The 24,283-nt window shown below is 44.1% G+C and overlaps 1 protein-coding gene across 1 annotated transcript in view; it reads right to left on the bottom strand.

Annotated features, from left to right (window-relative positions):
- Nucleotides 1-24,283, bottom strand: part of RP2 (RP2 activator of ARL3 GTPase) — a 145,494-nt gene that overhangs the window by 113,189 nt on the left and 8,022 nt on the right. Inside the window, exon 2 of the mRNA XM_078658219.1 lies at nt 10,796-11,461. Coding sequence (XP_078514345.1) covers nt 10,796-11,461 — 666 coding nt within the window. The remainder of the gene's footprint in view (nt 1-10,795; nt 11,462-24,283) is intronic.

Here is a 24,283-nt window from a genome sequence, read left to right on the forward strand (position 1 = left end):
TTTGTTACTGTTTATGTTATCACATATATGCAATACTGATCCTTCCTTCATAGCCTGACACTCCTGCTAACGTGGTCGGCCCGACGGGGTTGTAGGCGGCTTGCTGTGTATTCTACTGCCCTCATAGCTTATCATTCATACACTCTCGCAATGTCGCTATGCCGGCCAATATACGGTTGTAGGCAGTAAGCGTAACTGTATACTTAATATTGATCTTTAATAAACGTCTTTGAAAAAAGGAAAAAAAAAAAACATACCGCACGACCATTATGTGACTATATCATGTATAATACATGTAAACTCACAGCAGCCGACTGCTGCAGTTCACTTGTATGTAATAACAGTGGATACAATGGGAACGTTATAATCTGAAAACTCAATAAAGTTTGTTTTAAATATATATATATATATATATATATATATATATACAGATTTATGGGATAGGCTCACCCATCTGTAAAGTGACGTTGGAGAAGATTTGGTCCAGCACATTACATGATTGATGTGTAGGACTGAACATGGATTGTGTAAGTTCCAGGGACAACATGGTTTCTGATATTGCAGCCACCTCTTAGAAGTGGTTGGTGAGATGTGGAACAGAATGTGATGAGATTCAGATAATGTTAAGTGAATATTAGACGGTGCTTGGATTTTTAGAGGGTGGTTTTGATTGTGGTCAGATAATGTTAAGTGAATATTAGACGGTGCTTGGGTTTTTAGAGGGTTGTTTTGATTGTGGATAGTTTTACACATAGTGGGTTAACTTCTAGTGTGAGTTTCGTTTCATAATTTGTTTCTAGTAATTGTACCACAAATCAATTTTACACCTTTTTCCACGATAAAATTGTGAAATTTAACATGATCTAGGAAATTAATCCCAGACGCTGTATCATGTCTTTTTGTACATAACAGATCCTATTCACAAAGGGGGCCAATACACTACATAGAGATGGAATTGAATGCAATATAGCCACAGGACTCGTCCGGCGTGACCGATCAATATTACAAAATATGAAAGACGTAATCTATGTCCATTGTTAACAATAACTTTGCTTGGAATACCCATGCTTACGGTTGTATGTACCTCATGCTTGATGGAAACCAATTAAAAAAAATATTTAAAAATTATCTAGGGATGTTTGGTTATAATTTTTTCAGTTTTACAAAAATCATAAAATACAGGAATAAAAATGGGGTTTCTTATGAAAAACGATCAACTAAGTTGTGTATACTGTATCAATACAATGGTCAAATATTTCCCTTGGTATCTTTAGACTTTTCCAAAAGAGTGAGATGAGATCATCATCAATTGAGTGAAACGAGGGCTATTAACTGAATAGGCATTTATCGGCCTAATAAATATGGCAAAAACATTATTTGGAACTCGTATTCTTGGGACTAGAACTAAAAAATATGGTCAAGGCTGAAAAGTTGTGTCAGAAAAATGCAATCCTAAAGCAATAATAAACGGGAAACAGCATTCACCAGACAAGTTACGCATATTTAAGATAAGTATATGTACATGTTTAATTCCCAATGTGGGCTGGCATGTATTGTCCTGGGAGTAGTTTTATTTAACACACGGGCGTGCCTTTCAATCCTGCGTGCCCGTTACAGTCTTCTGTGTCTCCTTACAGGGGTGCTGTTAAAACATCCCTACGTTACCCCTTTGCCAACCGCAAATACATATGCAAGGAACCTTTCAGCTCATAGTTGCAGAATTTTGGCCCAGTGACCGCATATCCTCGGATTTTGTAATCACCAGCTGTTGAGCCAGCAAAGTTATTTGTAGGGAAGGACTGCATAATTTCCATTGGCATGCAGACAACATTAGCACGTATTATGTTGTTTTTTTTTCACAACAAAATGTTATTGATTGAGTTAGGCAGATCAATCAATGTGGCACCCCACAGTCAGGAAAGACCACTAGGCATCTTGATACAGTCACATCACAGGACCTAAGTCCAATCAAAAATTATAGTAAAACATGAACAATAGAAACTTTCCCCCCCCCACCCCTACCCCCGCAACTCCCACCACCCATTTCCCCATCCCTCCCGGTTATCCCTCCCTAACCCTGTGCACGTGTGTAGAAGGAGCAGCAGTGTTTGATCTTGGTGTGGTAGATATGACGCATTTCACAGGCCCACTTGAAGGTGTGTGTCTAGGGATCTTCTTCTGGTTCCACCGGGGGATCAAGCATCAACTCCCTGTAGTCAGCCCACCTCTTCCATATTTTGAAGTGCAGTCAGCCCACCTCTTCCATATTTTGAAGTGCTTGCGGGGGCACCCTCGTGCCTCAAATATTGGTCGTTCCAGACCCATACAAAAGTACAATCCAGCTCTCCATGCACATAGGGGAGGGGCCCTCTCATCTTTCCAAGCACGCGCCAGATCTCTTTTGGCCAGCACGAGTCCCAGAAGCAATAAGTGGCGTTTATATACATGCCCCCCAACCCCTTCAAGGATGTGAAGTAGCCCCAGACGATGAGTACGCGGAAGTTCCCAATCCAGCACTTCAGACAGGCAGCTCCACACACCACTCCAGAAACCAGCTATTCTTGGGCACGACCATACAGTGTGGAGCAGTGAACCCACTTCCGCCCCACAACGCAAACATTTCGGCGACTCAATCAGCCCTGCTCTCCACAACCGTTCAAGGGTATAATACGCCCTGTGAAGGATTTTGAATTGGATTAATCTGAGCCGCATTGCTATGGCAGTTCCTCGCGGGGACTCCAGGGCCTCCCGCCAGTCATCTTCATCCATAGGGCCAATGTCAGTCTCCGAGGCCGTCCGTAGGGGAAGGAGGGTAGAGGAGCAGTGGGTGACCATCGTCTGGTAGATGCGGGACACCTTTTTGTCACCGAGGTCGCCCATGAATACTTTCGCCTCAATCGGGCTAAATTCGGGAAGTGAGTCTAGATTGGCAATGCTGGGCGCCAGGGCATGTCTAAGCTGCAGATATCGAAAGAACTGGGTCTGTGGCATGAGGAAATCTGCACTAAGTTCCTGGAATGATTTGAGCGTGACCCCAGACATCACATGTCCCAGCAGCGAGATCCCAATCATGTCCCAGCCGTCGAATCCTGACAGTGATGCTAGTTCTGGGAGTTGTCCATTATGCCACAGCGGTGTTTCCGCAGTTAGTCTACCCCACCAACCCATGCAGCGTAATGCTTGTCGCCACACTATGAAGACAGTGTTCGTAACTCTAGGCAATGTCCGCCGCAGGCGGACTGAGTAGAGGAGCGTGTGGAGCGTATGATCGCCCATCAATGCGCGCTCCAGAGCGTAGGCCGGATCACTACTGTCGCTGTACCACCAGTGTGGTACCACCAAATGGGAAGCTTGGTAGTAGGACAGAAGGTCCGAGGTGGCAAGTCCTCCACAATACGTAGATAAGAAGCACGTACGCAGCGCCACCCTGGCTGCCCCTCCAGCCCACAGGAAGCATCCCAAGACAGAGTTTACCTGCCTAAACCATTGGGGTGTGATGGGGTGAGGATAATTCTGTAGCTGGTATAGAAGGCGTGGAAGCGCAACCATCTTAAAAATCGCGGACCGCCCAAAGATATTGAGGGGCATCCGAGACCACGTTTTCACATCTGCCTGAACCCGCTCCCAAACAGGCAGTATGGTGCGTTCCCATGTAAGGCTCACCGATTCCGACAGGAAAACCCCTAAGTATTTCAAACCGCCGGCTGCTATCTGCAATTCCGACGTCCAGGGGTCCGTCACTGCACCGCCTCCAAGGACCCACAAGGTAGATTTACGCAGGTTTAGGTAAAGGCCCGAGACCTCCCCAAAGACCCGCATTATGTCCAACACCCTCGGCCCTGAGCGCTGCAGGTCAGTCAGAAAGAAGAGGACATCATCTGCGTACAACGCAATTCTATCAGAGAGACCCCCGGTCCACACAAAACCTTGCATCTGTGCATCTATGCGCACCCAGGCAGCCAGAGGCTCCATGGCGAGGGCGAAACAGTACGGGGATAGGGGGCACCCCTGCCGGGTTCCTCGTCTTATGCAAAAGGTCTCCGACACCGACCCTGCGACTCGTACCGCCGCCGTGATATCAGTATAGAGTAGCTTGACATACGACAGGAAAACCGGGCCTAGATTGAGGCGGGGCAGTAGCGCAAATAAGTATGTCCAGCTCACCGAGTCAAAGGCTTTATTAATAATCGGCTAGTAGCAAAGCCGCCTGCTCCCTGTGGCCCCAATGGCATCTATCGCGGCCCATGCACGCCGAATGTTATGACGCGTTGCTCTGCGAGGCATGAAACCCGCTTGGTCCCGGTGAACTAGGTCCGTTATATAAGGGAGCAACCGACGTATTATGTTTTTTAACATGCTTAGGAGTGGCAAGATGGTACAATTTGGTGTATACCTCTGATATCATCTACAAAACGCTAATACTGCCATTTGGATTATGAGACATTGACATGCTAATAATATGAGGGCTGAACACTAAGGGGCCTATTTCGATTCTGGTCGGAAACCCTTGGACCTCTGGTCGGAGGCTTTCTGACAGAGATCGACAGTTTCAATTCCTACCACCTAATTACAATCTAGGCGGCCAGAATGGAAACTGGCCGGTCATTCCTACTGGATTCCTATGGGCTCAAGGAGCCCGTCAACCAGTCAGAGACAGGCCCATAATCCCAATTGACGGCGTTTATGTTGTTGGGATTACGATGCTCTGTTTCCGACAGGCTTTCCATTCCAGGTTTTCCGACATGGAAAGCTTGTCGGAAAGTGAGTTTGGGGGCCCGTAGCAGAGCCCCCTTCTCACTGCGGCCTCTGGTTGGGGGCCAAGGGGGCACCATTGCCCCCTGTTCATCCCTACACCTTGTGTCAGGTACCGTGAGGTGCCTCCCCACGCGGTGCAGGGATGAACACAATCTCCCATTTTTTTATGTGAGCTTGTGCTATGCCTGGTTTACAGCTGCAGCACAAGCTCCTATAGGGAAATGGAGTATGTGACCGCACCATGTGCTGTTGTATCGTAATTATGCGGACAGGACCGCCGATCGGAGGTCGGCAGTCTCAATTCCACGATGATGTCAGCCGGAGGCAACTCCGACCAACATCATAATTGACCCCTCTGTATTTTACTTGGGCGGTGCAGCCTTTCCTTTGTGTCTACATGTTATTGTCCAATGGGAGTGCAGCATGCCAGATTTAAGTGACGTTATTTGAATTGTGTGTTTTTAACGTAGCAAGCATTGAGAATGGCACTTCTGCTGAAACACGTTTACTTGAAGGATGAATACATTCTTTAAACTTGACCCAGTGAGTGCCCGCAGTTTTCTTTGGAGGAATGGTTGTATATATTCGCGAGTACACCGTCATGTGGGGCGCACCCGTGGAGTGAACTTTCTTCCTCTCCCCTCCCCTCTCCCTCCTTTCCCCACGCTCACCTCTCAACTCTCCCCTCTCCTCCATCCCTGCTCTCTCCCCTCCATCCTCCCCCTCTCCCTTCTCCCCCTTCCCCTCCCACCCCCTCTCCCACCTGAGAGGGAGTCAGGTGTGACTTCGGCACGTTGATAGTGAACCCCAGCGAATGCAGAATCCATGATTGAGAAGGGCACGACTAGGAGGGCTTGGAGGCGGAAGCTGCAGGTGCAGTGGAGGACTGACCCGACCTCGATGGGGTCGAACGAGCCGTGCCCTCAGCCACACGGTGGTTGTGGAACTTGCGTGGTCTTGTGGCTGGGATAGGGCTGGCATGGCTGAAAGCCCCTTCTGTAGCCTCGAAAGGGGCGAAATGCAGACTTTAGACGTGTGGCCACTGAGAGGCCCAAAGACTTGGACATAGCCCGTGAGTCCTTAAAGTGTTCCAGTCCCATGTCTGTCTTGTCTCCGAAGAGACGGGTGCCATCAGAGGGCATGTCGATGAGAGAGGCCTGGTCATCGCCTAAAAAGTCAGAACTTCTTAATCAGGCGTGGCGTTTAAAAGCCACTGTCGATAAAATTGCTCTGCCCAGCGAGTTGGTCGGATCGCGACAAAAATGGATGGTGTACTTTGCTGTATCTCTTTCGCCTGATACTGCTTGGGAGAGGATGGCCCAGGCCTCCTCTGGGGCTTGTGGTAGAACTTGCACAACCGTTTCTCACAGAGTGGGAATAATGGCCCAATACGCTTTTCACTGACTCAGATGCAAGGATGGTGGAAGGAAAAAAAGGTCTTACCCCAACTATCCAGCCTCTTGCATTCCCTGTCTTGGGGTGTGGAAGGGAACGCACCATGGGAGGTAGAGGATTGGACCACCAGCTCTACCTGTGTGGGTAGTAAGGCAACTTGGGTAACCTGCAGCAGGGTGGTAACGGTGGGCAATTGTCCTACTCACAGGAACCGATGTGCTGGGCTTGGACCAAGTTCCCAGTAGGACATCTGTAAAGGCCTCATTAAGGGCAGCAAGGGTTCCGAAGAGGAGACACCAGGCTGCAGGACCTCCATCAACATATTAGTCTTGACCACCACGGAATGGAGCTGAAGGACCTCAGCCAGCAAATCACGCTCCCTCCGCCATAGCCACAGTAGGGGGGAAAAGCATGCCAGAATCTGGAGAGGTGTCGCGTATACTGGCTTCACCCAATTCCTCTTACCAGTCCATTTCCTGATAAGGCTGGTCTTCTAAAGGGTTCAGCGACCCCTCCCAATCTTCTCCCACTCCTAGCCCCTCAGAATAGGGCTCAGGAAACGACCAAGGACCTGGAGGTTCTATCAGTGCTGGAATCAGCATTGGTCGACGTGGTAGCGGCTCCAGGTTGTTGAGGATTAGAATGGGTCTGGCGCTGCCGGGGGGGGCACCAGTGGCGCCGGGAGCATTGGCGCTGGGGCCAGCACCGGGAAAGGTCGCAATTGTACTACCGGCGCCAGGCCAGATCAGTTCCCGGATCCATAGGGGGATATCAGCGTCGGAGCCGCCGGCTCGGAACACAATAGAGCCCCCTCTGGGGCCTGTAGGCCCGTAGGCAGGGTCAGACCGCCCACAAATGAGGTGCATGGCCTCATAGAACCCTTGGAGTTGGGCGAGCATTACTCCGGCTCCCGGAAAATCGGGGAGGTGCGGAGCCGACCCAGGCGCAGGTTCTGAAGAACGAGGTCCAGTATGCCGAGACTCCTCTGTCACGTGAACCGACAGATGGGGAGGTGCTTCTTACGCCTCTTACCTGAGAGTCCCGATGATTTCGAGCGAGAGGAAGAGGGACTCCTGGAGCGGTGCCCAGAACTTCCTGTCGACCGGGACCGTGAATGAGATCTCCTAGGAGTCACACGATGTGGGGCCGACTGCCGGGCCGCAAGTTGCTTTAGGGACCACTCACTCAAAGCTTTTCGAAGCCATGGCCCGACAGTCAGAGGACAAATTTGAGTCATGGTCGCGCTCAATGCACCACAGGCAAACCAGGTCCGGGTTCATCACCAACATGCCGCAATGACAGGCGCCGCAAGGTTTGAACCAAGAAGTCTTCTTAGACATGATGGAAAAAACCTACACACCCAAAAGGGGTGGACAACAGTCAAAAAAGCCTGTCAAAAAGTGACAGAGGATAGCTCTCTTCACAGATCAGCGCTTGACTGGCGTAGAAAGAAAAGAATGGACGTTAATGGGCAGAGTTGGTGCCTATATAGGTGATGTGGACATCACTACGGGGCAGATGAAACCGACAATGTCACGCGGAGCCAACAGACGCAACCTACCAGTGCGCAGGGGTATTGCTCAAAGAAAAATCTTCCGGATCCAGTCTGACACCTGGGAAATTAAAAGGTAAGGAATCTGCTGCTAGTTGTCTATATCAGATTTTAAGTCTTAGCGTGGGTAGCGACAATGAGTGGTAAAGGTAATTTTAGGGTTTAGGGTGGGTAGTCGTTAGGATAATTTTAGGGATTCGTGGTTGGCAATGGTACATGGTGGTAGGGGTAATTTTAGGGTTTAGGGGAGGGTAGTGGCAAAGGGTGGTAAGGGTAATTTCGGGGTTTAGGGGTGGGTAGTGGTTAAGGTTGATAAGGGTAATTTTGGAGTTTCAGATGGGCACCTGTACATTGTGGTAAGGGTAGTTTTAGGGTTTAGGGGTGGGTAGTGTCCAAGGGTGATAAGGGTAATTTGGGGGTGTAGGGGTGGGTAGTGGTAAAGGGTGGTAATGGTAGGTTTAGGCAAGTAACAAATAAAATGTGAGAAATAAACCTTTTTGGTTTAGACTGCTGCAAAATGTATGCAAAAATGGAAGCAAGGAACTCTGGGTAGTTCCCAAATTTAGTTGGACAGTAGTTCCTATTTAATGGAGCACCCTACAACACCAGTGACAATCTGAATCTGCTCACTTCAAATGTCCGTTTTTCTAACAACGTTTTTAAGCTAGGATCAACACAGTGCCGTCCAAGCTGAGCTCGAATGTGACAAAGCCTTTTACCATTTTTACAGCAAAGCCTTCAAGCATAGGATTAGCATAGTGCCATCCACGCTCAGCTGAAAAATGACAAAAGCCTTTTACCACTCAAGGCACATCATTACAGGTTTGTATTGGTAAAGTACCATCCAACATGACCTGGAAGGAATAAACGCAAAAATTAAGCCATGCATGGTAAAGGCATGCATGGTGAAGAAATACAAGTTAACAAACAAGCATAGAGACAAGAGGCAGATGTGACCCTTGAGCTGCTGTTTGCTGGTGGCTCCTTCGTTAGAGGCCTACAACATGTACTATTTAATATAGGGTTCCAAATAATCTAATTATTGGGGGGTTTATTAAAAATAGTATGGGCGTTTAAAAAAAACGTGCATGTTCTCCCTAACATGATGGGTCTAAAATCCATCTATGACAGATACATTTTTTATTATGTTTTTCTTACAAAAAAGTGCACATGTGCAACAGTGTGTGATTTGGGAAAAAGCTATGTTATGAAAACAAAACAAAATGCATGTATACTGTTATGGTACTAAATGCAGAAGGGCAACTCTGAGCATATTCAATTGCCAAACAATAAATGAAAGCAAATGAGTTAGCAAACTTTTGCTAAAGTGTTGTATTTAGTGGAAAGCAGATTCCAAGAGGTCAAAGCAATGCTTGCTCACAGTACATAAGCATCGAGCAGAAAGGTATCCCAATAGAAAACTAAATAGAAATGTTAACTACTGAAAAGTATCAGTAGATGTCCCAAAGAAATAAAACAAACACGTGTGCTAAGGGGCTTTCTTTTGTGTTAGGGGAACACATTTCATTACCAGATGTAAGAATTTTAAAAGCAGACAGAAGTAGAAACAGAAACACTGTCTGTTCAGGCCCCTTGGTCAAGCAGTAAATGGCCCAGAGAGGTTTCTTTTCATGCTAATAAGATAACACCATGCTCTCTTCACCTGTTAATAGACCTAAAAATCTACAAAATGACAGCTTCTGGCATCCAAGTGGGAAGTATGCTATGGCGGCTAGTGAAACATACCCTGAGAAAAGCGACCCCTGAACAAAACATTCACTTTCATGCATAAACAGCTTTTGGTAAAAGTGACTGCAGAAATCACAAAACGCTTACAGAAATCATACAGAGAGCAGTGGGGAGGAGAAGCATGCAAGTAGGGACAGCTTTAAAACATGCATTCTCATGAAGTGCTTCACAAAAAAGAAAAGAGTTCCCAAAAAGCAAGCAGTTATGGAAAAATACAAACAGCCACTCGGAGCAAACCAAGTATGCTCCTTGGGAGGGACAAGATCAAGCTGGACAGCCTACAACAAATAAAACCAGCAAATAGAAAGTATGCAAATGTGAATGACAAAAAGCTAAGCCAATAGTAAGCAATGGGCAGAATTCATTTCTAGGTCAGCTTCTAGCATGTCCCCAACATGTCTTTGCAACCAGGCAGCTGTGCTGTCTGGTAGGCTTCCACCAAAAAATCTAAAGTTTGAGGCAAGCACTAGGCTTTTGTCAAATTCAGGTAGGCTACAGGCAGGCTGTTGAAACCCTTTTCCAGTACTTCTTTGAAGATGACATCTGCTTCGAAATAGGTTTTATTTTTAACTCTGTGAGCTCGATTCACAAATGTTTTTGCATATCAACATTAAACCTCGATGCACATAAAAAGTAATTAAATGGGAGGGTACAATTCCATAAGAATCAGGACTGATGGAATTATACCCTGGCCACTGCAAAGGCGGGGTCGCCGTACCATCGTAGGTGGACCCACAAACTTTGTCGGTATTCACATATTCCTTGCATGTATATTCCCACCCTGGAAACACTCACACATTTTTCCGTTTGAAGGGCTGGAGCAAGCACGCTTCCAGAGTAGGAAAGAGGAGAAAAGAGCTCTGTATTAAATGTGGGCTTAAGTGGAATGGTTTCCTCATTTTGGGAACAAAAAACCTGTAAATGCACAATGGTTTAACACTCAAGCGGTACAGCATTTTCCAGAGGGTGGAATTTCTGCATGTGTAAATTTTAAGGACTGGAGTTCTCAACGAAATCTAAGAAAGTCAAAATATTGCACAAACTACTCCTCGAAGCCTCTGTGATTCCATTTTAGGGCATTTGCTCAAAATGTAGGCACATTTACGACTTTCAAAGTCCTACCTTTGTGAATCTGCATTTTAATCCCACGTTTCAAAAGATGAAATGCATCAGACAGCGTTGGAGGTGAAATAAGGACCACATCTAAAATACTGGAGGTTTTCTTTAAACAGAAACAGCAACTTCTACAACTAATACTTAAGTGTTGCTAGTTATTGATTCAGCTCTATACTAATTCAAGGTAATGTAAAACTACAAAAAAACAATATCGAAACAATTGCTTACCTCATCGATCAGCTTCCGAGCATTTGCCGTGGTGTAATCTCCAGCAAAAAACACAACCAAACATGATTCATCACTTTTCTTTGGCCGCTGACCCCTGGTCACAGGTATGATGCTCTTGCTAGGGTCTGTAGCAACCCGGACAGCTTTGAGCTCTTCAGAGTCTGGCAAAGGAACAGCATCTAGAACAGAAACATCCTCTGAGAGGAGGCTCCAGTTGTTTTCTCCAGACACTGGTGTGAAGTCATGAATGTTGCTCCAGTTGTTGTTAAAGATACTTAAGCCGGCATCCTTGAACTGGAATGCAAGCTCTGGATAGTAGTACTGAAAGCAGGCAAACTTCACACCAGTAGAGGACTCAATAATGGGCTGAGTGGCACAGCAGAGGAAGACCTCCAGCTTCCGGCAGTCCCGAGTGCGAAACTGCTGACAAGCAACAACACATTTGCAGTCCTTACAATCGCGGAAAAACACGCTGCCCTTTATAGGCCCAAGAAAGATGCGACAGTTTGTGCAGTCATCAATCGTGATTGTCGCAGAGTGGTCAAAAATGTAGATATTGCAGTTCTCACACTCTTGAATAGCAAACTGCTGCCCTGCGACCTTTCCTGGTAAACGTCCCACAGTTTGATCTTTCAATCCACTGAACATGTAGTCTTTTGGATCAACCTAGGAGAAAAACAACAAAAATAATTCATTTTAATTTAAACAAAATCGTGCTAAACTCTCAAAGGAGCTTTAAAGAATTATTGCCTAGGACAAATCACATACATTAAATTGGCAGAGCATACTGAACTTTTAAAAATACCCCAAAGTTAATGTTTTTCAGAAGATAGAAAAAAAATGAGAAAATATGATTTAAATGTCCTGATGAACTACTTTCAAATGAAAAGGATCTCCATGATCTTATGGGTTGCTACATCTTAAAAGCGCTAATATTTGTGAATGATATTTATACAATATCAAACGTTATGCGAGGCAGTGAATTAATCCTAGACCTGTAAACCAAACAAATATCAGAGCAGTCCTTCAATTTAGACTGTCCGCTCTATTTAAGCTGTCACACTCCTGTTTTCCCCCCAAAAATTGAAAGACTGGCCCCTAATGCTCACCATTTTGTCTACTCCTACTCAAACCTCAAGCTCCATCAATTTTGCCCAAAAGAAGCAGTTTTCTGCTTGCCTTGGCCACCTTTGATAATGTTGGTAACTGTGTCCTCCTGAAATCAATGTTTTCTCAGTATTTCAATATGGCTGTGCTCCTCTGATTCTTCTGCTATTTTTCACATCACTTAAAGGCTGCATATTGAATGCTTCTCCACCATTTCATACCAAGGACACCCCACAGCTTACTGTCCCACCCTCACAACATGAATGACATTTACACAATCTGGTTCACTACAATCTTCCAGTCCATTCCCTTGACTTCATTCTCCCCTCCCACTTGAAATCTCGGAGCTCACGCGGATGTTAAACATGACTTTCAACCTTAATCACCTTATTTGCCACCTATTACCACTTCCTCTTTTTGGAAATGTGAAAAACGTACTGTGTTTTAACATCCAAAAGACCATGGCCTATATAAATCTCTTTGTACGAATACACTTATCTAATGCAACAGCCTCGGCAAAATTCCCCACTATACAATAAAAATGTTGCTTTAAATCTATGTGCATTGAAGGTATGGTCGGAATTTTACTGTGATGTAAAAGTTCAACAGCTTGTTTTACAATACATTGTTGTACATTCATTGTTTGTTTTGAAACGATAATGTAGCATATTGATATGATGTTGTTTTCAAGTGTTACAGCTTTTTTAGCACTTTTGAACTGTGCGTCAACAGGAAGGTGACTCTCACTCCAAGTTGGTGACTAAATTTACTGACACGAGGCGAACCGGAGAGAACTGGTTTGCGCAAGACCCATCCCAACATCTCCGGCAGGGTGGAAGGGGCCCTGAGCGCAGTGCACACGTGATTCTGTGGCTATCAGTACAGCATGGAAGCGCTAGTTGTACCTTAAAATGCTTACTGCTACAGCCAGCGCAGCACCAGATCGGCGATTTCGGTCCCGCTTTTCTCTTCCTCTGCACCAACAGTGATGTCAAGGAGATGCTACAAATGCGTGACGTTGCATTTTAGTGTGGTGATGCGGACCACCGCGGTAAAATGCGTTAGTATCACACCTGCTGCGTGATACTTGGCAGGTCTGACCTTTGCCTCTGCTTTGGGAGGCAAAAGAGGGGTCACGGTTTGTCAGGTAGTTCACGAGAGAAGGAACCCAGGCTATTGGCCTCCCCAGTAGCCGCAAAGCAACAAGTGGGACACTACTGACGGAAGAGGGCAGCAGTAGCCATGGCAGAAAGTAGCCAAATGAGCCGATGCATGCACTTTTCAACGTCCCTTCAGGCTGTGCCGCGAAGGCATTGCAACCCTCTTCCATTTAAGACTGGGACACTGTGAAAGTGAACGCAGAGGTGGAGCGCAGCAGTCCTTTGCAGGCCGAAGTGTTCAGACCGTTCCTGGCATCATGAATTTTAATAAAGCATGTAGCCCAAACCTCAATGGGTGATGTATGTAGGCGCTCTGCGCAGCAAATGGTTAGTATGTTCACTGCAGTGCAGAGGGCACACTCTATTGCGGCTCAAAACAAAAACATCGTGCTGCAAGCAGCCTCTCCGTGCACCTGGCTTGGGATAGCATAAAATGGTACTGGTTCAACAGGAAGTGGTGGTATGCTGTGGCTTTTACCTCTAGGCAAAGTGCATAGCATAGGTTCGTTCTCCACCACCTCTGGTGTAAACATGGGAAGGCGTCCCGTACGTGAAGAGCCGTCCACTGTTTTGGTACACTGCTGGACACAAGAAACACCTCACTAGCCGGACACATTGATGCGGCTAGTGGCCTTGTGCCTCAGGGCTGACATGGGAAGGTATGCTGTCACTAGCCCTCTTCCTTCTGTGTCTCCAGTGTAGATAGTACGTAAAATGTGTGGGGTCTCTGTCCCCCTCTCGTGTATGTCTGCACAGGCCCGTTTTGTGTGGCTGCCCTGTATCGAGGTTCAGTCAGAGCCCCTTCATGAATAAGTGGGCCCATGGTTGCTTCTGAAAATGTTTGCCCAGCTGCAGTTCCTGAAGTGGCTGCCCTGAGTGCTGCTACAGCGGCAAGAGATTGGCAGACAATTTGCTTCAAAAACACCACTCAATAAGCCTGTCACTTTTACAACGGGGAAAGTTAAGCTGCACTTTTCATGCCTGCTCGGGTTCCCTTTTGACATGGTCTATATTCTCTCCTTCAAGTACAACTTATCTAAAAAGACAGATTAACTGGCGAGCCTTCATAAAAACTGTATTTTTATCCACAGCAGTTAACTGTTCACTGTGTTCCAATAATGTCATTAAGGAGTTCCGGTGATGTAATTATAATCTATGCCAGTGTTTGTGTCAACGTACGTAAGATCACTGCCAGAGACAGACAGACACACACACAGACACACACACAGACAGAATGAATGTGTGTGTTCAGTTTTCATGCACCCTGTTAGCCAACCGTACTATAAATAACCCTTAGATATATAGCCTGTAACACATCAATACCTTAAGTCGGCTAATGAAAACAGTTACAAGCTTCCCTGATTGAAGATCACATCAGGCTGTGTGTTAGCAGGAGCCAGGGCTGGCTTTAGCGCTGGTGGCACCCAGTGCAACAATCTTTGTTACCCCCCTAAAAAAAAGCTTCCTTCTCCATGAATTCCCTCACTACCATGCTCAGTCAGTGCCCCTCATCTCTCCATTGGCCCTCTCTCACATGCATTTAATCTGTTTTGTAGCGCTACTCTTGCAAGTGTAGGGTGTCAGAGCACTTTACATCACTCTCACACACACACACACACACACACACACACACACACACACACACACACACACACACACACACACACACTATACAGAGCCAATGATTCATATGTGTGTAAATCAGTCTATAGGAAATGTTACATAAGGTAATGAGGATTACAATGTGTAGGAGTCGCATGTCACTGATACTGTTAGGCAGTATATTTGAAGAGTGTTTGGTCTGGTGAAGCACAAACTCAGAATTTAAAACGTACCGCAGTGGTTAGCTTTACTAATAAGAATGTATTTCTACCCATATGAACCCCTTTGAGCAAAATTAGGATAATGCAAGTATGCAGCAAAAAGTTTCCAACATTCCAACCTACACCATGCAGTTTGCATGCAACTCTTTGATGTTATATTAGGGTTGTATCTTATGAACTGCAAGTAATAAAATGCTGTTAATGACGTTACACAAGTGTGTTCTGCAGTTGGCGGGGTGCCTTTAAGAACACTTGAGGTATCGTGGTCTGTTTTGTTAATTGTCCCATATGGCCCAACAGAGGAAACACTCGAAAGGAATCATATTAGGGCATTGCATTGAATTTTCAATCTGACATCACTAATCCAGTTCCTTTAAATGCACTCAATAACTGTAAGTTTGTAACCAACTGTTTCCCAGTATATCGTAGATAATTTACCACAAACTTTGATGTCTTTAATATCTAATGTAATGTAATAGATAATGTGCTGCTTGACTAAACACTTATAAAGGTCCCAAAGACGAGACGTAATGGCTATGTCAATGCTTGTGCTCTTTTGCTCCAAGGAGAAGGCCGATAATGGAAAATAAGTACCAGGTCAAAAAAATGAGTACTGATGCCAATCACCAACACAAATTAAGAGATGATCACTCTTGTACTCAAAGGACTAACTAACAAGGAAGAGGGGTGAAGTGGCAGTACATAAATGTTAAATGTTAATGGCAGCTTTTTTCAAATTAAACAAAGAAAATAAACTCCTAGTTGACAGCATCATTAGGGTTTTACTGGCTCGCATAACAAACAGCACTGATTTTTTAAAACATTATTTTTATTGATTTTAATGCTAGATAATACAAAAGAAATGGCACAATGATCAATAATAATACCAGCACTGATTTTTGACCAGGGAACAGCAAACACTGCCCACAGGAACACCATATTCAAATGACTATTACATGAGCTGATTACCATTGTTTTAGGTAGGTATATATCGGTGTACGAGTACAGATGTATAGCTTTTCCATCTCAATAGCCAACAACTATCTTAAATTAGCACCTAGGTAACCAGCTCAATCGACTATAACTGGTTTAACCAACCTTAGTCAATGAGAGTAATTCAACTCTACCAGGGCAGGTTTCCAAAGGTCACTGATATCCAAAGATCACAGCAGGTTGCATGGACCTCTTGATCAGTGGACTAGCTTCTAGTGATCTAGATTCTACAATGATGATTAAAGTTTGTATTTTCCAACCGCTCCTCCTTAGCGCCCCTACTTCCCCAGACCTCCTCCTCCACGCCTAATATCACCTTTAGTACTGCCAACGCACTAATTTTATTTTCCACTCCCAGGTTTATTTACCGTCATCACTGCCACAAGAGACTCATTACTGTGTACATTATGCTCTAGAGACTAGAAACCGCCACAACCACAATAACACGCACCAGGCCCAACATTGCCTAAGGGAAACGGGGAGGGAAAGGAAACACTGCCATTCAGCAAAAATCATTCCTCAGTTCCATTCTTATGAAACAGAAACTGTTATGGCAACACAATAGCTGGCTGAACACTAATGCAGTCTGCCGGTATCTTTTTCACAGTTTATTATTCTACAGGTAATACATTCAAATAACAAAATGGCTTCCTCCTTCCATATTGCACAGTACCAGTCACCCACAGCAAACCATGTGACGTACCAATATGAATTGTAACCACTGTGTCCATGCAGTTAAACAGACCAGTCATCTCCATATCACATTGATTTACTAAGTGAATTTAAAATGAGAGCTCGACATTATGGATCAGATACAGCAAGTAACTGTGATAAACATGCAGTTTAAAAAAGGAATTCAGTCCTAGTGATACGCTCATTTATTTAGGACCGATATTCACACTAGCAAACAGTTATGATCTCTCACGAGTTACAGGAGTTGTCACAGGCAGACTTGAATTTATTTTTAGCTTATGAATGGAGAAGCACCTCGGACTCTTTTTACCTCCTACAGAGGCTATAGCGTTAAAAAAAACTTTGTAACGTTCTGTAGATGCCACACTAAATATGATGATGATGATAATAAACATATTTTCATGTAGCACTTAACACAATTTGCTGCGTCTAAGCGCTAAAGAAACAGGTTTGCTACTTTCCAATTTAATGGTATTCAATTTTGAACATGCTCGAAAGGTTGGCAGGTTAAGCTGGCCTTAATTGGATTTATACTTGTAAATTGCAGTTCACGGAGGGTCAGCAACGAGTGTTTAGCTCTGATGGACCCATCTTGCCAGTCTAAATTAGGACCTACAATATAGTGTGCCTGTGGCAATATGGCCTGAAATAAGGTGGTATCCTTCATGTTACTTACGCTTTTTAGTTATATACAAAAATTAATAACATTTTGTAATGCACTTCGATAAAAATCGTAATGCAATGGCACTTCCGGACTATCATACCAGCATAAAGTATTCATGATCACCCCGTACACAGGAGACAACTTCATTCAGTTATAGCAAATAATGTAACAATGTTTATGTGAAATGGGGCCTTTAAGTAGGGGTGCCACAAGAAGTCTATCCATGTTCCCTACATTATATTGTGTTTTAGTGGTCAACCACGAATATACATATACTTTGACAATACAGACAGATGAAGAACAGCACTACTATATCACAGTAGATAGCCCACTAGCATCACATCAGTACAGTAAAAAAATACTTTATTTGATTTGGTTTAAATCATACAAAGAGCGGAATGACCGCTAAAAACACATAAGCACCTGTAACTTAAAATTTTATATTAATACTGGTTTAGTAAGTAAGCTTTCTTTTAAAACATTTTGATCAATAAAACAAAGGAAGCGAGGGTTCAATTAGCGCCTTTTAGTCTTACGAGGTTATACTAGCTCAAGGAATCCGATTCTAGTAGTTATGTTTACTTTAGGTAAATGTCTAAGCATTTCCTAAATCCTGTTCCGCCTCTTTCTTTTCTAGCGCTTTTGCAGCTAGACTTAAAAGTTTTAGTGATTTGCATGCCAGTTGCACTGTTGATCCTCCTAAACACTTTATTACTGCTGATCTGCATGTCCTTATCTGTTCTTTTATCAATAACGGCCGCAGCAATCTTTTCTGTTTGGATAGTAATGCCGGACAAATACAGAGCAAATGGAGCACTGATTCATCGCCTTGACCGCAAAGGCGACAGTCCATTGAGGGCCATGTGCATTTCCATTTGGGAGTTAAGTCTTTAGTTGGGTATACTCCTAGTCTCAGTAGCATTAATTGATGTTTCATTCGGTTTGCAAAGTGTTCCGAAAGATATGGTTGGGGCTTTAGCTTTTTGTATGTCGGCAGGACCGTCCATGCATTTGTTTACTTGGACAGCGTGGCTTTATCCTGGTCTTGTGGCATTTGGTTAACTGTTTTGTTTACCAATTGTTTGAACTCAGAATAGGACTGTATGGTCTGCCATACTACCTCTAGCTTTAAAGCCTCAATCGATTTTCTTAAGTGCGAATAAACCGAATTAGTCAGTTTTGATTGCTTTTCGACCTCCAGCCAGCAATAGTGTACCAGGGAATCGTCCTCAGCTGCACGCATTCTCCAATAGTATTTCACCAGCGCTCCCTGTCTTGCCATAGTCTGATTTTTTAGCCCAAACTCAAGTCTTATCCGGTCTTGTGAGATGTGGGGCGGGATATTAACCAGTTTTTTTGAAGAGGCGGATTTGGGCGATGTTCAATGATGTTCCATCCTTTGCATTTAATAGTTCAAAACCATATGTAATTGCGGGTAGAAATTTTGATGCCACAACTTTTAATAAGTGGGTGGTGGAGCTGACACTGAGTTTTTTTTGCAGGGTCTTGAATGCAAACAGAAGTTGTTTAGCTTTAATTTTCCGATGTTCTTGGTGTTGCTTATAGTTGAGGTGGTTGTCCAAAATCAGTCCCAAGTACTTGTATGTCTCCTCGCGATCCAAACTACTGCTGTTGATCGTCCAGGTGAATTTTGGTACTTTTTTCCGTGGGCTGGAAAAACACATGACCTTTGTCTTTTTAAAGTTTATTTGGAGTTGGTTCACATCTGATATGACCTTTTGGGTTTCTAAGCAGTTTCAGATTCATGCGCATGCCATAGAGGAAGTTATGAACCACCACAACTGCCCTTTTTTCAAAAATGATTTATAAACTCTCTTTACGTTGAGCAACTAAATCAGGCCAATTGAGGTCACTTTGGTAATAAAGCAACCTTATTTAAACGGAAGGGATCCCAGATTCCTCCATCAAAGATGAGAGCTGACTAACATGGCAAGCTTGAAGAACGTGCAGAACGTCGACGCTGGCTGAGTCAGACAGATAACTAAATACTAAGCGATAGAGCACATTAGTCAAATTTCAAAATACTATGGACCGGATTACGATGTCAGGTGGATTAACGTCCGTCCGACAACGTTGCGGATTAGGAACCAACCGACTTCCGGTCTGCAGTTTCGACCGCATCATTTCGGAAAGATCAATTTTTCTATGGGAGCTTGTGCGGCGGGCAGTAAACACCTGCAGCATAAGCTACCATAGAACTAGGGATGTTTCCAAACATCCCTGCACCACACACGGTGCAGGGATGTTTAAGGGGACACCATGGAATGGAAATGCCAACATGGAATGGCTGTCAGAAACCAACATCATAATCCTGATGGCAAAAACGTAGTCCGTAAGGGATTATGGTGAGTTTCCAAACGACCAATGGGCTCCATGAGCCCGTTGGAAAGCGTTAACCCGATAACTATCTTGTAACATTACTGAAATGGCACGCCTCCGTTCTAATAGCCTGCCCCCTCAACTAACGGGTCACTGTCTTTTACAGATATTCTAATAAAAAAATACTTGGTTTCCAGAACCAGGTTTCGTTACAACTGGATTTTGCCCTTCTTTACTGGTTTGTTTATTGTATTGTACTGTATAGTATTGATTGCATCATTTATATAGTGCTTAATTTGAGCCTGTGGTTGCAGGTGAGGCCCACCAGCACTCATTTTTTGGGAACTGCACTTATTTTTCCTCATCAGATATTGACCACAAGCAAGAGAGGTAGAAACACACAACAAGGAAAGGAGGAAGAGAAAGTCTTAAAAACAGGCAGAAAGCAGGGGCCGACAAGAGTGATATGAAGGGCAACAGTGTCTGGTAGTGGATTAAGGAGAAATGAGGGGAATTCAACACTGGTTAGCCTTTGAATCTGGTGCACCAGCACTCCCGGAGCATAGCTCTGGGCACCGGCACTCATTGCTTTACAAATTAAGCACTGGGCTGCTTTTCAAGCCAGTGTGGGAAGCTGAAGCACTTGCCTACATGAATAGCACACTATTTTGTGTAGGGTGTGGTTGGAAGTGTGTCTTTGCTTTGACCTGGAAACAGCTCTTATATTGTAGCTCGAACCATGCTGTGCTTAATAACATGGTCCGAACCACGAATGTGCTTTTACAATGCATTCCTTTAATACACACGTCGTTACAACGACTTGCCTTAAGGAAAGCATTTTTGGACTGATATTGGAGTTTAAGTCCAGCACTTTCCCTACTTTTGTGCAGACTGGATTGGAATAGTAAATTATACTATTTCAAAGTCCAGTGCTTTCCCTAACGCAAGTCCCTGTAATGACTTGCGTGGTGAAGGAATGCACTGTAAAGACGCATTCGTGGTTCGGACAATGTTGTTAAGGCAGCCATGGGAAATACCTGAGTGGTTCAAACATACAACCTTTGATCCGGTGTAGGAAGTGTTTCCATGTAGTGCGCAATGACCCCTGATGTGCTGTTATAGTGTTATGGGACACAGCGCTTAGCAGTGTGTGTTGAAAAATTGTGAGAGACAGGAGCAAAGTTTTTGGTTTTCAGTAGGCCATCAGCTTACTGCAGGTCGCTTTATGATATTTCTAATGTTTGTAGAACACTTACCTGGTTACTGCACTGGGTTATCCAGTCCGAGATGTTCTGGTTAAAGTTTATGGTCCTGAACAGGCATAGGTTAAAAGGAAAATGGAAGAAAGATCTGCTTGGATGGCCTCAGGTAATATCTTCTCACAATAACAGTCAGATATGGGATGTCAAAAAGCGTTGTAGTAAGTGGCTAGCCGGGACCTCAGCCATGGACTAAATGAAAGTCCTCCACTGACCAGCAACATGTGGCAGATCTCTTCAGTTATTTCTTGCTTGATCATTTGGAAATGGGTAGTTTATTGCTGTGGAATGGCACATGACCCTTAACAGTTTGGTCTTAAGTGAGTGCAAGAGCGTCAAGCAGTAAAAGGGAATTAATATTCAGCCTGTATGAAATACACTCGACTGCCGGGGCACTGAGAAGTTGGTTATGTATTGTATAGTAATTACATTTTTATAGCACTTACTACCCTTGTTGAGGTGTTGCAGCATCTTACGCTGGGCAGCACACTGCTCCAGACCCCAACATGTTTTTTTGTTGTGGTGATTATTGGTTGGTAAGACTAGTCTTGTGCTCTTAAAGAAAACATTCCATGCATTTATTCCAGTTTCTATGTAGTAGATCAAATAATATGTGTTAGGTGTGACCTTTAGTGGAAGAGGAGAAGGCAAATTCATGAAAAAGGTAGCGGTACTAATAGATGAGCTACAAGAGGCTAAGTATTATTAGGATGACTTTTAAAAAGAGCGGTTGTGATCTTTGAAATGAAATGAGGGCAATTTGCAGCGTTCCAATAATAGGGATTAAAGCTAACATGCATGTGACCTAGAGCAGCCTGTGTTCAAGAGAGTGGCGGAGTGGCGGCATGTCGAGGATGGAAAGGAACAAGAGTCATTTGAAAGGAAAAAATAAAAGAGGTGACAATCATAGGTTTTAGTGAAGGTCCGTTTTCATGCAGGGTTTTAAGAACTCTTGATGATGCTTTTTTGAGATGGCATGCAAAACTGTAGAAGGCAACAACTTTATTTGCAAGTGTTACACTACCATGGTAGGCCAATAGAACCCTTGTGTGAACCCACACCACCATCAACAATGAGGTAAATAGAACTAAATAGACATGGTTTCATTTTCCCACTAAAAACTGATGGAAGGAAAAGGCAAAACTAGGAAGTTGTATTTTAAAATGTTGGAGCTAGAGATGTGCCTACCCTTTACCTCCGATGACCAGAGCAAGATTAAGGAGAGCAGAGTCTGTTTTAGTCAGTTTGTGTAAAGTAATGCTTCTCAGGGGAAGTGCAATTTGGTTGTCTCAAATCTGGAGCACCCACAAAATAGGCACAATGAAGTGTGAGATCTTGCATCTGGCTCTCATTCAACCTTCCTGCAGAAGTAATCAGAGACACAAAAGGAAATGCCCTGCCTATAAACTTCCTCACCTGTGGAATAGAAGCTGCAGGCCACCTCTCACACTTACCATTTGACAAGCCTGCACTGCTGAGGAAAAACAAGTCATTTCAGCTCCTTCCTAACAGGCCCTCATTGAAATTCTAAGGGGAGCTTTGTCTCCACCATTTCTCAAGTCGGTGTTCAGTCTCCATCCTAAAGGCATAGCAATGCAGGCAAGACACTTCCACTGGCTGGGAAGGCTGTCCCCAACTTCCCATAGTTTGAGAAGGGTGATGATTAAATCAAGAACTGCTATTAATATAATTACCACATTTATAAAGTGTCTGTCTGTCACCAGCCAGCACACTGCAGAATGCATCATACATGTAAATACATGTGGACACGCATTGCTAAAACATTTTTTGTGTTTAATGGGGTTATACTAAACAGAATTGGGTGCGGCCTATTTGAAACATATTAGCCTTGCATGGCCACCAACTTCACCTTTGCTGTCCAGTACCTCCTAGCCTTGTTACTATTTTCTTTCATGCTGCTTCTACAGGAGACGAACAACTACACAATTATATTAACAACCCGAAATATTATTGGTGAACTTTCATGCTCCTTTTTGGACAATACATTGATTCTACCTCAGGGCTCAGGACTAATCCTCAAAATAGAAAAATGGCTGCTCCCCCCACTCTCCCAGCAAACATATATTTCAAGATAATCACAAAGGCAAAAACGTCCCATCACCCACTGCTGGCCTTAATAAAATCTAATGTTTTAAAATATCGTATAAGGAGACATCAATGAAAAGTGTCTTGCCGAACCAGGATTTTTTAAAGTAGTGTGGGCTACAGACTCTCTGGTCATTTCTTAGCCTTGCATAAATCAGTGAGAAAGAGTCGATATGGCAGTGACAGCAGAGCTAGGAAGTAAACATCTCCTATGGAATGGAACCCGGGAGTGAGCTGTATCAACATGTCCTTCTGTCAATATTTGGGCCAGAAAAGATTAGGAAAAATTATTGACGTCGGAATGAACATACAATAGACCACAAAGTGAGCCTTTCTGGGAAGGATTTGCCTTTTTCACTGCAGAGTGGAGGGCGAACATAGAGTGTTTTTTGTACTAACAGTACTTTTAACAATTGAAGGCATTAGGGGCAAGCGCCCCTCTCCCCATTTACATTGCCCTATTCTCCTGCATAAAGTTGGGCTTGGAAAAGGTAATGTTATTTCTGTTTATGTGTCATGTCGATACCACGCCTTGGTGACTTTAGTGCACTTTTACTGTTTCTTCATATTGCTTCAGATGTCATATAAGAGTAAGCACTGAAATGTCCATGCTGTCCTCCTTTTGGAACCACATGAAGAAACCAATGAATAAATGTTTAAAAGAAGAAGCGATAACAAGGTGTGTAATACAGCCTTCAATCCGGTATAACAACTCATAGCTCATTTGCGAGCTCCCCTCGGGACCATGGATTCTTGTTTACCACAATAAAGAAAGAAATTCCAAGTCCAAATTTACACACTGTTAACATTTTCATATGGCTCCCAAAAAAACAAATTTGACACCAAACAAAATGGAGTGCAACCTCAAATTGAAAATGGCAAATTCTGATAAACAACTGTTCAGCATGTCTTTTTGAACAGTATTCACACTTGGCTGCTTTTCACCAATCTCCTCACTTGGACTAATGTGATCACGATTATCAGAGCCACGAGGGAGGTGCCAAGGCTATATAACTGTAATCTTCATATGACACTCAGTACTCTGATCCTGGATGGCTCAGCACCGAGTCTGTCCTTATTGCAGCCACTGATCATATTTGCATGCAGGTGGATAAGCGGTGCTGAATATGCTTGATCTGTCAGCGGCATTCAACACCGTCTCCCCGGCGAGCATGGTTCATCATCTGCAGGAAGTGGGAGTTATGGGAAAGGCCTTGCAGCTTCTCCACTCTTTCATGACAGAGAGTATGAACATCGTCAGCTGAAGGAGATTTCACAGCTAAGGCCTTTAGCCTTCCTTGTGGGGTTCCCCAGGGCTCCTCACTGAGCCCCAACCTCTTTAA

This window comes from Lissotriton helveticus, chromosome 8, assembly GCF_964261635.1.
Source record: "Lissotriton helveticus chromosome 8, aLisHel1.1, whole genome shotgun sequence".
In the NCBI taxonomy this organism is placed as follows: Eukaryota; Metazoa; Chordata; class Amphibia; order Caudata; family Salamandridae; genus Lissotriton; species Lissotriton helveticus.